At 40.1% G+C, this 14,701-nt stretch overlaps 1 protein-coding gene across 1 annotated transcript in view; it reads right to left on the bottom strand.

The window, feature by feature from the left end:
• Window positions 1–14,378, bottom strand: part of uba7 (ubiquitin-like modifier activating enzyme 7) — a 99,842-nt gene extending 85,464 nt beyond the window's left edge. The window contains exons 1-5 of the mRNA XM_034166346.1: window positions 14,197–14,378; window positions 13,961–14,129; window positions 1,591–1,725; window positions 578–684; window positions 400–490 (exon numbers count right to left, since the gene is read on the bottom strand). Of these exons, the coding sequence (XP_034022237.1) occupies window positions 400–490; window positions 578–684; window positions 1,591–1,725; window positions 13,961–14,129; window positions 14,197–14,243 (549 nt within the window). The 5' untranslated portion in view covers window positions 14,244–14,378. The remainder of the gene's footprint in view (window positions 1–399; window positions 491–577; window positions 685–1,590; window positions 1,726–13,960; window positions 14,130–14,196) is intronic.
• Window positions 14,379–14,701: the final 323 nt, after the last annotated feature.

The following is a 14,701-nucleotide window of genomic DNA, read 5'->3' as shown; positions in this document are numbered from 1 at the left end:
ATACTCTGGAAAATACAGTAGTATAGCCCTTATAAAGACCATTTCTAGTTTAATCTTAAACACAAAGCAGGGGAATCACCAAAGATCATAGGGAGTGCATGAGGTTTTTTTTTCTGCTCCTAGGTTGTCAGACTAATTGTGCATGTTAAATAAAGCCATAATAACACACTTACTGCACAATCAAGACTAACTTAGAACAAAAAAAAAATCCCCCTTGCAATGAACCTAAGAGGAAAAAATGGTGTATTATAACGTGCAAATTTTGGCCCCCAAAACAAATAATTAAAATAACATAATTGGTTTGAATGACTTTGGATACAAGTGGACAAAAAGGTTGGGAGCCATCAATCTAAATGAAGGAATTAATGGATGAAACAGAGAGAAACGTGCAGACGTTACTTGGCTGATATGATCAATCACTGCTGATGCAGGCATCTCTCCATCACCGTCTGTGACCTCAAACTTCTCCCCAAAGTCACAGAACAACTGACTGCAAATAGATCAAAACACTTTGGCTCATTTACTTTGTTCAATATTCAGCGTATCAGATCGATATCGATAATGAGGGCCGACTTACCCACAGAGTCCTTTGGTGTCAGCTACAATGAATCTGATTCCCTGCGAATGGCAGAATTCACCAAAATGCTTCTGTTCATCCAATGTGGAGTCAGTGAGGACGACCACCTAAAAAAAAAATAAAAATCAAGTATGCTAATTGCATAGTTTTTACACTAAACTATTTCCCACTCCATCAATCTGATATAGACAGACAGATCGATTACTCCATTCCCTCTGGTTTGTCAACATGACAAACACTTAGAAATCTGGTGAACTTTGATCCAGTAGATCAAAAAGCACCTTTGTTTTGCCTATGTAATATTCCACAGATATGTCTGCCACCTGGTGGATAGTTAGTGGATGCTGGATTGATGATGGATCAGGAGCAGGTGTGGTTGTCAGTGACAGACAATGCCTGGACAGAAATGCACTAAATCAGAGAGGTATACTTGCTTTGTGAATGTTTCACATAATATCTGTCATATCCCCACACAACCCCAGTGGAAAGGATTTTTAAGGGAATTTTCTTGATTTAACCATACCTTAAGAAATTCCCCTTTACACATACCTTTAGTATAATGCCCATGTGTTGTATACTAAAATGTTCACAACAATTTCAGCTTTCTGTATGTGAGAAAAATATTTGTCTAGAAGACTGTAAAAATATGACTGATTATTGGCTTAGGGCTTAGCACTGTTGCCTCACAGCAAGGACATGGGATCAATTCCCACCTGTCGCCTTTCTGTTTGGAGTTTGGATGTTCTCCCAGTGTCTGTGTGGGTTCCCTCCGGGTGCTCTGACTTCCTCCCACATTCAAAGACATGCAGGTTAGGTGATTAGGAAACATGAAATTGTCTGTGTGTGTAGGTGTGACTGTGTTTGTCTGTCTATATGCAGCTAAAACAGACACTTCTTCCATCTCTCTCTCTGTACATATGTGTGGTTTTGATGCTATGGTGAGTTTCAGACAATGTCCAGACAGGGCACCTTGAAGTGTTTCTGATATTACAGAGGGGGATCTCTGAAGTTACCTGAAATTGCAGGAGAAAATTCTCATCCAGCGGCTCAGTGTGAGCGCACACCTGCACGTGCGGGTTTAAGGCAGACAGCTGTGGCAGGGAACAAATGGCTCTGTTCTGACCAAGGTGAGACTTGTTCAGGAAAAACTGGTGGAGAAGGACAAATTTGTTACAAACTGTTCAACACACACTTTTGTTTTGTGTGAGCCAAAACAAGCTACAGATATGACTCATCCCAGAGTTCTCCCCAGACAATGGAACAACGGCGCCACGCCGTCATACTGCCATCTAGAGCCACTATAGTGTAGTGTCATCTCACCTTGGTGGGAATCTATCAGCACGCAAACCTGCTTTTGTGGGAAATTTCACATAAACAACTTCAGCTTTATTTTATCCTGTTTACATCCAGATGACACAAAACAAGCCTTACACGAAGCCAGATCTCTGCATGTTTTGTTTCGTCTTGGCAGGGACGCAGCAATGGCCGGGCTGTCTGGGGAGGAGGCACGCCGGCTCCAAGCGTCACAGAGGCGGGTGCACAGCCGACTCGATCAATGCTGTCTGCTGTGGAATCGATCAGATCAGAGGCTAAGAACGATACTGCAGCCTCTGTGACAGTGAACAGGGACGCTTTTATGAAGAAAACGGCAGAACGGAATTCAAAATTATTCAGGTACCGAGACCCACTTTGAGATTTTGGTGCTGGATAGCTGCGTGCATTATTTCCATTTTTCTATGTTTTAAACGACATGTCGCACTGAAATTAGAACATTTTCGAGTGTTTCCAACAGCGTTTCTTAGAGGACACTGTGCACTTGAATGCTGTTAAGGTTAAAAACGGAACCACAGATTAATTACAACGTTTATATAAGTGTGATGTTGTGTTATGATGACTCGTTTTTTAAGTGATAACTGTTCATTCTGATGCAGTCACGGTAAAGGAGCCGCTTTACACTGTGCAAAAACTTAGTGTGCATGCACATTGTGCAAGTGCGGTGCACGCTGCTCCGTTACAGAACAGTCTCACATCAAGACAGACACTCAAAGTAAAATAAAAATAAACCCTCCACTGAGAAGAAGAAGAAGAAAAAAAACCTTGAACAGTCATCCACTTATGATTTCCAAAGTCCACTCCACCAAAGGTCCCCATGCACGGATTGCGCGTGATCACCAACCGGTTTTGCAGAGCTCCTCACAAAGTTCTCTCATGGTTAGATAGAAAGTCCATTATCTCCTGAAAATAAAGTATTCCGACTTTTTCCCAATGTAAAAAAAACAAAACAAACAAAAAACAGCTGCGTGTCCAGCCTGTAAAGAAACCGTGCCATGGAGACATTCCGTGTGCACGCTCACGGCGGGATTAAAATAGGGTATCAGGTCAGAACGTCCACAAGCAAAAAAGTCCAAACCCAAAACGTCCACAAACTAAAAGGTCCACAAGTCCAAAACGTCCACACTCGACTATAGTAATTATATTATATACAATATGTTCTCTAAGCATTTTCCCACAGAAAATAGTAATTATAATAATCACAATAATAATAAAGCAAAGTAAGACACTGAACAGTAATCACGTTAAAAGCAGAATATATTTCACTTAAATTAGTTTTCTATGATAATCATAAATTAAAACAAAGCAAAATTATATGCACAAAAAAGATTAACATTTAGTAAAAGCAACATATATTTTGTTTATGATATTTGAAGAGGAAGCAGAACTAATAATAAACAAATTCAATCTATGTGGACATGTTAACGTTTTGGTGTGTATTATGGACGTTTTGGCATTTGGACATTTTAGGTCTGGACCTTTTGGCTGTAGACTTTTTGGTTTGTGGACGTTTTGACTAGAAAGCCTAAAATAGTGTCCAGCGACACAAACAGCAGCGTCACCACATGTTAGAATCCAAAATCCGACAGTCTGAAAAAATGAAGAGTTTTGGGGTGAAGTGTGTCGCCTCCTGTCTCTCTGTACAGCCTCTGTAAATCTGAACCTTTACTTTCGAATGAAAGCTCAGAAGCTTCGTTATCGGATGAAACAGTGCTCATTTCTTCATTGTGTCAGCCTGATGTTTCTGCGTTTCCTAAAATGTGCATCACATGCTGAGAAATGCCAATAAATGCAGAGTAAAATGCAGAGTAATAAGACATTTTCCAGAAATGCACCTGCTGACTTGGGGAAGAAAGCTGGACCTTTTGTTTTTCCATTTTTTGACAGTATGGAGAGGTGTCAAATTCTGGATCACAAGGACAAGGTGAGATTTAAACACTTTGAAGTGAATGCCCCCAGCCTGGTGATATTGTGACTTATTCAAACTGTTCAAACTGAAAACTATGCAGGGAAAAGTGTAAAAAAGTCTGGAATCTCCCACATTTTAAACTGTCTTTCTGTACATTATTTTTTTTCTTTCAAATAAGTGTACTGAACATTTGTTACATACAGTGTATCAACAAAACACAAACATTTTAGATTACTTTAACTAATCAACAATTCAACACAGAATCAGACCAGAAACAGTAATAAAAGATTTTCATTTTTGTCTTTGGGCTTCAGGACACAAGGTCGGCTCAGACCCCGAGTGGAAATGCACGCGGTTATAGTTCCCAACATCAACGTGATACTAAAAATGTCTGGGGAGAACCCTGCATCCAAAAATGTTAATTATTCACTGTGAACATGTTGAGCTGTCATTGTGCAGTTTCAGATAAGCCAATCACAAACTTAAGAACACTTTTAAAATATGAAAGTCTGCTAATAGCTCACTCAAACCTATAATCAGAAAATGAGACTAAATATGATTTCCACTACGTCAGATTAAAAAACTCTTAATTTAAAGGCCATGTTTTAGTTTTATTACTTCTAATATTGTAAAAATGATTACACATACAGTGGCTTGCAAAAGTATTCAGTCCCTTGGTATTTCTGAACTTGAACTTATTTATTTTGGCACACAAACGCGACAACAACAAAAACTGATACACAAGACAATTCCACAGTGACGTGTGACCAAAAAGGGGGCGAGAAGAAGCAAAGTTATAAATGCCCACCCCTTATATACATACATATATACACATTACCAACCCCCAGAGCAAGCACACAGGCGACAGTGGTAAGGAAAAACTCCCTCTGATGTATTGAGGAAGAAACCTCAAGCAGACCAGACTCTAAGGGGTGACCCTCTGCTTGGGCCATGCTACAAACACATTTAACAACACAAACTCAAATCCCAATATCATAAACATATCTAGTGAACACCGTGTCTTCGTCTACATACATATTTACATACATATACAGTCTACATGTATACACACACACCAACACACACACACATTATATATATATATATATATATATATATATATATATATATATATATATATATATATATATATATATATATATATATATATATATATATATATATATATATATATATACACATATATATATATACATACATGCACATACACAAATGAATGTTACTGAACCAGTTCACAATTACAACTGACAACACAAAACTCATCGTACTTCATTAGATACATATCTTGAAAACATCATTTTTTTATACTGATTTTTAAACTGATTGATATTTGGACATCGTTTGAGTTCATCTGTCAGGTTATTCCATATTCTAGGGCCACACATGGAGACACAGAAACCTTTCCTGGTCGTCCGAGCGCCAGCAATTTTAAAATGATACATGCCCCGTAAATTATATTTTCCCTCTCTCTCAGTAAAATATTCCTGAATTCTAAATGGCACTTGTTTACTTTTCACTTTGTACATTAATTGAACAGTCTTGAATGAAATCATATCATTAAGTTTTAATATTTGAGATTTAATGAACAGTGGGTTGGTGTGGTCTCGATAACCCGCATTATGAATTGTCCTTAATGCTCTTTTTTTAAGAATGAATAATGGTTGCAATGAAGTTTTATAATTGTTACCCCAAACTTCAGCACAATAAGTCAAGTAGGGTGCAACCAATGAACAATACAGAGTATGAAGTGCTCTGCAATCAAGAACATGCTTTACTTTATTTAATACTACAATACTCTTTGATACCTTCAGTTGAATATGCTGAATATGAGCTTTCCAATTAATTTTTTCATTAATAATGACACCTAAAAACTTATTTTCAATTTATTTTTTCATTTATATAGCGCCAAATCACAACAGAGTTGCTTCAAAGCGCTTCACATAGGTAAGGTCTAACCTTACCAACCCCCAGAGCAACAGTGGTAAGGAAAAACTCCCTCTGAGGAAGAAACCTCAAGCAGACCAGACTCTAAGGGGTGACCCTCTGCTTGGGCCAACATAAATTACAGAACAATTGACGGACGAATATACAAGAAATGCTACTGGCGCACAGGACAGGAGGCTTGCCAACACAAATACAACTCCCATCTCTGGATGCAGCTGCACCTTAAACAGAGAGAAAAAAACAGAATCAGGCATCAAAAAGAAAAAAAAAATACTGTATAATTTGCCAGCATTAAACAACAAGAAAAACAGACATACTAAGGTGATCGCCGGCCACTAGCCCTAAACTTCACTAAAAGACCCAGAATTTAGGTAAAGTTGAGGCCGCGGCCCGCTCCAATTACTAATAAAGGAATTAAAAGAGTAAAAAGCGTAAAACAAAACTGTACCAGTATGCTAGCCATATGAAAGAGAAAATAAGCGCGTCTTAAGTCTGGACTTGAAAATCTCCACAGAATCTGACTGTTTTATTAATGCAGGGAGATCATTCCACAGAACAGGGGCATGATAAGAGAAAGCTCTGTGACCCGCAGACGTCTTATTCGCCTTAGGGACACAAAGTAGTCCTGCACCCTGAGAACGTAAAGCCCGGGCCGGTATGTTAAGATTTAATTAGGTCAGCTAGGTAGGGAGGTGCCAGTCCATGAATAATTTTATAGGTTAGTAGCAGAACCTTAAAATCTGATCTCACTGGGACAGGAAGCCAGCGAAGGGATGCCAAAATGGGTGTAATGTGGTCGAACTTTCTGCTTCGTGTCAAAAGTCTGGCTGCAGCATTTAGAACCAATTGGAGACCCCTAATGCTGGACTGCGGTAAACCAGAAAATAAAACATTGCAGTAGTCCAATCTAGAAGAGATAAATGCATGGATCAGGGTCTCAGCATCAGCCATAGACAGGATGGGACGAATCTTCACTATATTTCGCAGGTGGAAGAAAGCAGTCCTAGTAATATTTCTAATGTGGAGGCCAAAGGACAACGAAGGTTCAAAAATTACCCCAAGGTTCCTCACTTTGTCAGTGTGATGTATGACACATGAGCAGAGGCTGAGTGTTAACTGGTCAAATTGATGCCGAAGTCTCACTGGACCAAGAACCATCATTTCAGTCTTATCAGAGTTTAAAAGTAGGAAGTTTCTAGACATCCAACTTCTCACTGCTGCAAGGCAATCTTCTAAGGATTTTATGTGCAAGGGCACTCCCAGTAATCCCAAAATGATTTTCCAGCCTATCAAGTGGAATATGATGATCCACTGTATCAAATGCAGCACTGAGATCTAGCAGCAACAGAACCGTAGTGGTGTCCGAATCCATTGTAAGCAGAAGATCATTCACCACTTTAGTGAGCGCCGTCTCTGTGGAATGATATTTTCTAAAAGCAGACTGCAGTGGCTCAAAGAGATTATTCTCAGTAAGATAGTCTATGAGCTGCCGTGACACCACTTTTTGAAATCGGCCGATAGTTTGTCAATACACTAGGGTCAAGATTAGGTTTCTTAAGTAATGGTTTAATCACTGCAGACTTGAAACATTTAGGAACAGATCCAGAAGTTAAAGAAAGATTAATAATTTCCAACACAGTCGGCCCAAGAGTGGGCCACAGGTCCTTAAACAGTTTTGTTGGTATAGGATAAAATAAACAGGTGTGCTTTTTGTTGACATTACGAGTTTTGTCAGCATGCCTAGTGAGATACTATCAAATTCTGTAAATCTAGGTAATACCTCAGTAGTGGCGCCCACCTCAATAGCAGGGTGTAGTGGCTGGATTAAGGCATGCTGGGATATGTTTAACCTGATGTCTTTTATTTTCTTCCCAAAGTAATCCAGGAAATCTTGTGCTGTAAAAGGACAGTAAACTACAGGTGGTTGTCCATGCATAAGTGTTGCCACCATGTCGAACAAGAACTTTGAGTTTTGCTTGTTTTTGTTGATCAAATCAGAGTAGTAAGTCCGCTTTGTAGCCAATAATGCATGCTTATAGTCTAAGATAGCATCACGTCACGCAAGGTGAAATACTTCTAATTTTGAACAACGTCATTTCCGTTCTAGACCTCTTGCTTTATGCTTGAGGTCACGCAGATAATCATTGAACCAAGGTGACTGTGATTTGGGGGAGCGTGGTTTTAACACAGGGGGTGCAATCATGTCGAGTGTAGTTTTGAGCACTGAGTTTAAACTATCCACAAGTCTGTCTACTGACTGGGTATTTGTCAAATGTGAAGCTAAGACATCAGGCAGTCTAGCTTCGAGTTCAGTCTTAGTTGAGGAGTTGATGCATCGCCGCAATGACATATAAGGTTGTTGTTCCACTAAACACGGCAGCGAAACTGTAAACTTAATAAGTGAGTGATCAGACACCACTGATGTAAGAGGCATGATGTCAATATTCGTGACAGCAATACCATGTGCGAGAACCAGATCCAGGGTATTTCCACTAACGTGCGTCGAATCCCGAATGCATTGCCGAAATCCTAATGCATCCACAATTTCCATAAATGATTTGCAGAGGGGATCAGAAGGCTTATTTATATGAATGTTAAAGTCACCAATGATCAGAATGTTATCTACACTAGCTGACAAGTTAGAGATGAATGCACCAAATTCATCTAAGAATTCAGAATATGGGCCAGGAGGCCTATATACAGTGACAAAGTAATACGACTGATTTTTATTCTTCCGACCTTGGCAATGTGTAATATCCTGAGCAAAGCGGAGAATCAGATGCTCAAAGAAGTTATATTTGTAACCCCCAACAGCTAATAAGCTAAACCTAGATTTATAAATAAGAGCAACACTCCTGCCTTGCTTCACATCACGAGGGAAGTGACTAAATGTATATGCTGGTGGGCAGGCCTCATTTAAGGGGAGGACAGCTGTAGGTTTAAGGTAGGTTTCACATAGCCCAATCATATCTAAGTGATGATCAATAATTAGATCAGTGATCAACAATGATTTTGAGGACAGTGATCTTATGTTAATGAGACCCAGTCTAAGGACCTCAGTGGGGTTGACAGTTGTTGAACTGTTTGGGTTTAGGGGTGGTTCCAGAGTAGCATATATAAGATGCCTAAAAGTAGATTTAGGTTTGAGACATTCCTCGCGCGTTGTAGGTACCAGACACGAAATCTTTGCTATTGCTGGAACAACCACTGGGTCATCCTCAATTTCAACATCATCCAATATAGTAATGGGTATTAAGTTTGGAAAGCATATCCCTCTATGATTTTTATGGACACGACTACGGAAGCAGGCCACAGTCTCAACTTGTTGAAATTCCCTCCCTGGCAAATAAACTGCACTATCACCATAGTGGATTTTCTGCACTAAATTCCCCGCTAAGCTACCCACATTTGTCATAAGCCTTGCAGGGTCTCTAATCACCTGCTCCATGGCCTGCTGTAGATTCCTAATGTTACCCTCCCTGTAGAGCTCTATCTATGTTCGCAGTCAAGATGGCGGCGCCTTCCCCAGTAGGTTGGAGGCCGTCTGGCATCAGCAAGCCACGGCGGCCCCAGAACAAAGGCCAGTTATCAATAAAGCTAAAGCCTTGCTGTCTACAAAACTGCGCCAGCCACCTATTTAATGATGTCAGCCTGCTAAACGCCTCATCAGTACCCCGGGAGGGGAGGGGACCAGAGAATATTAATCGATGCCGACACATCTTTCTGGCAAGGTCACAAGTTCTCTCTAAGTCCATCTTTGTGACCTCCGAGCGCTTCATCCTGATATCATTGGTGCCAACGTGAATAACTATATGACTATATCTCATGTCATGTTCCTTCGTCTGTCTTCCCTTCTGCAGCGTCAGCACCCTAAGATGAGATGCAATGTCGGGAGCTCTGGCCCCAGGAATACATTTAACGTCAGCCAGCGTCTGATAGAATCCCCTATCACTAAAGTCCGGTGTTTCGGCCTGGAGACAGGAGTGGAAGTCACTTGTGGGCTCAGAGAATTCACATCAGGAAAATCCAAGGGGGAGAACCGATTCACAGTTCGCACTGGCGAGTGTGATCGGGGTGCCACAACCGGGCACCAAGCCCTACGGGGCTTCCTCCGCCTAGCCACAGTCCGAAAGCCGTCCTCCACAGCCGGCGTTTTTAAGCTGATGCTAATGGGCTCGCTAGCCGGCCCAACACTAACCTCATCTGGAGTGCCCGTAACATCTAACTCCACTGAGCTAAGAAGCTGCTCTAACTTACGGACACGGCTCTCTAAGAGAGCCACCCTATCTTCCAACATCACGCACGATTTACGGAGGGTGTAAAGTAGAATTAGTAGTGTACTTTGTGCACTAAGAAATTCAAGAATGTAGCCAAGCAAACACGAGCTATCCAATAATGGATAAGCTAACCACTCCTAAGGCTCGCACAGACGCAGATAAATGAATTAAAATTCACAGCAGTTACACTGAAAAACTAACAGAAGTATTAAACAGGTAAAAAAGCAGCAGCTATAAAATACACTAAACAGTTAATTAACTAACAGGAGTGTAAAAAAAATGAAATGAAAAAATGATGACGGGGGTCCAAAATAGCTAACGCAAGCTAACTGCTAGCAAAAATGCTAGCCGCTCCTAAGATTTTACACAGGAGTAAAATAAATTCACAGCAGTTCGACTGAAAAATGAACATAAGTATTAAACAGGTAAAAAAAGAAACAGCTATTAAAAATAACGATGGAGAGGGGAGGGGTCGACCTAGCTAGCGAATGCTAACTGCTAGCAATTCACAACAAGACTGTTGTTAAATAACGTTCAGAGTAGATACAATTAATAACCAGAAGAGCGCTAAACAGAAATAAAAGAAGCGTATACAACCGTGTGAAGTTCAGAGTGGCGTCACAGCAACAAACAAACTTATTCTCTTTGACATGCTCTATGTTTACCCCATGTATATCTTTTTTATAATTTCCAAATAACATCAATTTCATGCATTTTAATTGCAGATCCAAAAAGTACATCAGGCTTCTCAATATAAAAATTTCAAAAATTATCTTCCTTAGACTCAAACTGAAAGTAAATCTCTACAAGTTGATATAAATTACGTAAAAATATAAAAGCCAAAATGATGGGTTGCATAAGTAATCAGTCCCCTTGGTATAATATCTGTAAATAATCACTTTAATTGCCAGTTTTCTTCAGACAAGTCAGGGGATGGATACATGAATATTTCCAAGTCACTGAATATATATATATATATACCATATATAACTGGTGATGCAACAATTAAGAGTTACTCTGTGTGCAGTTTCTACAATCACAGCCACAGACACCTACAACTTCTTTAGAGTTGTCTGGGTGTCTTAGTGGCTTCCCTCACTAGTCACCTTCTTGCACAGTCACTCAATTTTTGAGAAATGCTTCCTCCAGACTGATTTACCACACAGTACCACACATCTTGTATTTCTTAAAGATTGATAGAAATTATTTCAAAGACACATTCAGTGAATTGGAAATGTACATGTATTCATACGTTAACTTGTGATGATTTACAGTAAATTCATCAGTGTGTCAATAATTGTGTCCAGCACACATTTAATATCAGGTTTTTTTCTTTTGTTTTGTTGTTGCTGCAAAATAACTTTGGACATGTTTAAAAATATTTTGATTAAACAAAATTGCTTATAAAAGGCTGTGTCTGCCCTAAGAGAGACCACTCGGTTGTTCAAGCCTGTTAAAAAAAAAATGCACATACAGTAGTGTTCAGAATAATAGTAGTGCTATGTGACTAAAAAGATTAATCCAGGTTTTGAGTATATTTCTTATTGTTACATGGGAAACAAGGTACCAGTAGATTCAGTAGATTCTCACAAATCCAACAAGACCAAGCATTCATGATATGCACCCTCTTAAGGCTATGAAATTGGGCTATTAGAAAAAAAAAGTAGAAAAGGGGGTGTTCACAATAATAGTAGTGTGGCATTTAGTCAGTGAGTTCGTCAATTTTGTGGAACAAACAGGTGTGAATCAGGTGTCCCCTGTTTAAGCATGAAGCCAGCACCTGTTGAACATGCTTTTCTCTTTGAAAGCCTGAGGAAAATGGGAGGTTCAAGACATTGTTCAGAAGAACAGCGTAGTTTGATTAAAAAGTTGACTGGAGAGGGGAAAACTTAGACGTAGGCGCAAAAAATTATAGGCTGTTCATCTACAATGATCTCCAATGCTTTAAAATGGACAAAAAAAAAAAAAAAAAAAAGAGACGCGTGGAAGAAAACAGAAAACAACCATCAAAATGGATAGAAGAATAACCAGAATGGCAAAAGCTCTCCCATTGATCAGCTCCAGGATGATCAAAGACAGTCTGGAGTTACCTGTAAGTGCTGTGACAGTTAGAAGACGCCTGTGTGAAGCTAATTTATTTGCAAGAATCCCCCGCAAAGTCCCTCTGTTAAATAAAAGGCATCTGCAGAAGAGGTTACAATTTGCCAAAGAACATATCAACTGGCCTAAAGAGAAATGGAGGAATATTTTGTTGACTGATGAGAGTAAAATTGTTCTTTTTGGGTCCAAGGGCCGCAGATAGTTTGTGAGACGACCCACAAACTCTGAATTCAAGCCACAGTTCACAGTGAAGACAGTGAAGCATGGTGGTGCAAGCATCATGATATGGGCATGTTTGTCCTACTATGGTGTTGGGCCTATATATCGCATACCAGGTATCATGGATCAGTTTGGATATGTCAAAATACTTGAAGAGGTCATGTTGCCTTATGCTGAAGAGGACATGCCCTTGAAATGGGTGTTTCAACAAGACAATGACCCCAAGCACACTAGTAAATGAGTAAAATCTTGGTTCCAAACCAATAATCACAGATGTGAAGAAATCATGAAAAACTGTGGCTATACAACTAAATACTAGTTTAGTGATTCACAGGATTACTAAAAAAGCAGTTTGAACATAATAGTTTTGAGTTTGTAGCGTCAACAGCAGATGCTACTATTATTGTGAATAATAGTAGCTTTTCTACTTTTTTTCTACTACTTTCCCCCTTTTCTACTTTGTTTTTTACTAATAGCCCAATTTCATAGCCTTAAGAGTGTGCATATCATGAATGCTTGATCTTGTTGGATTTGTGAGAATCTACTGAATCTACTGGTACCTTGTTTCCCATGTAACAATAAGAAATATACTCAAAACCTGGATTAATCTTTTTAGTCACATAGCACTACTATTATTCTGAACACTACTGTAGCTGTCTTCCTGGGCAATATTCAAACAAACCTTCTGTGACACAATAGTTTGCATTTATTTCTGACCATATATTAAAATGTGTTCATAAAATATAGCGGGACCAACAATTTTGTCCATGTGTATGCTTTCAGTGGGATTGTTGCCGTTGATCTGTCAGAAAATCGTTGCCTTTTTTGTCATATGTTATTCACGTTTGTTACCAGGTGTTCCTTTTAAGTTGAATTTTTTTCCTGCTGTTTTGAATTTGCATCACCCATTAATCAATTTTCTGTACTCCAATTAAGGGTCAGTGGGGTGGGGGGTGGAGTCACGGGGCATAGGGCGGGGCACGCCCTGGCCAGGACTGAAAGTAGAGGTGGACGATAGCGGGAATTTTGGTATTAATCCGATACCAAGTAAATACAGGCCCACTATTGCCGATATCGATACCGATACCAATACTTTTTCATATTTAAGCTTCATAGATCCAAAGGATCTATCCTAGGATCCAAAGCCTCCTAGGATAGAAATTTGCCAAACATTGTACGTGACAACAAAATGCTTTATTATCACAATCACATTTTTGTTTAAAAAAAAAAAAAATCACTCAACACAACATAAAACAAAATCTACTGAGGTAGAGGGCTGACAAACCACAATACAAGGGTGCGCTGCTCCGTGTTGTGTGACACGGAGCAGCGCTGCTCTTACAGACAAAGTAGACTTTGATGAATCTGTGTGTGCAGCAGTCAGTGCATGCGGGAATGAAAAAAAAAAAAAACTTAAATATCGATCTTTTTACACGAGGATCATTCAATATCAATACCAGCGTTGGTATTGATATTATCAATATTAGGATCGATCCGTCCACCTCTAACTGAAAGTGCATTTTAGAGAAGTCTGCTGATGCTTTCCGCTAATCTCTCTGTGGATGAGTGTCAGTGGGGTACCTGGGAGGACAGGTCGGTCCACTCTGCCGGCTCCTGGTCCTGGACAGTGACAGATTTGACTCCGGACAGGATCACATTCTTGGCCGTTTCCACTCCGAGCCCCCGCATGCCCGCGATGAGGACGCTGGCTGTCTCCATGCGGAACATGGCGTCATGACCTAAAACATACCTGTGCAAAGAGAAAAAGGCTCAAACCCGGAACAGCTCCCGCCGTCTGAGGCCATCCAAGTACTTACAGCTGTCGAGAATAGAAGCCCTCATCGATCTTCTCCTTTCCGGACATGTCGCTTAGAGTTTGCGATGATTTCAGTCAGAGCTCGAGTGTAAAGTTTCCTCCAACACGCGCGCAGAAGCACGAGTGGACTTCCGATTGTGACAGGCAGCGGAACCGCTTCTGCTTTTTTCACTTTCGCTTCCCCGCAGCTCTCACACAAGTGCCTCCTGACCACCAGAGGGCGCTGCAGGACGACAAGAATCCGGCCTTCGTGGGGAGGGCGAGTGGAATCAGGCTGAGTGGGGAAACCACACAGAAGACAGAGAAAAGAAAGAGAAAGAATACTAAGTTCCCTTAGCAAAAAGTAGTATACTTAAAGTTCATTTTATTAAGTATGCTTCAGTATAAGTGTAAATGGACTACATTTATATAGCGCTTTTCCATCTGCATCAGATCAGATACAGTTATGCCTCACATTCACCCCGATGTCAGGGTGCTGTCATACAAGGCGCTCATTACACACCGGG

This window comes from Thalassophryne amazonica, chromosome 3 (genome assembly GCF_902500255.1).
Source record: "Thalassophryne amazonica chromosome 3, fThaAma1.1, whole genome shotgun sequence".
Lineage (NCBI taxonomy): Eukaryota > Metazoa > Chordata > Actinopteri > Batrachoidiformes > Batrachoididae > Thalassophryne > Thalassophryne amazonica.
The sequence above is the reverse complement of the archived record's forward strand: the minus strand, read 5'-3'. Positions and strand labels throughout refer to the sequence as shown.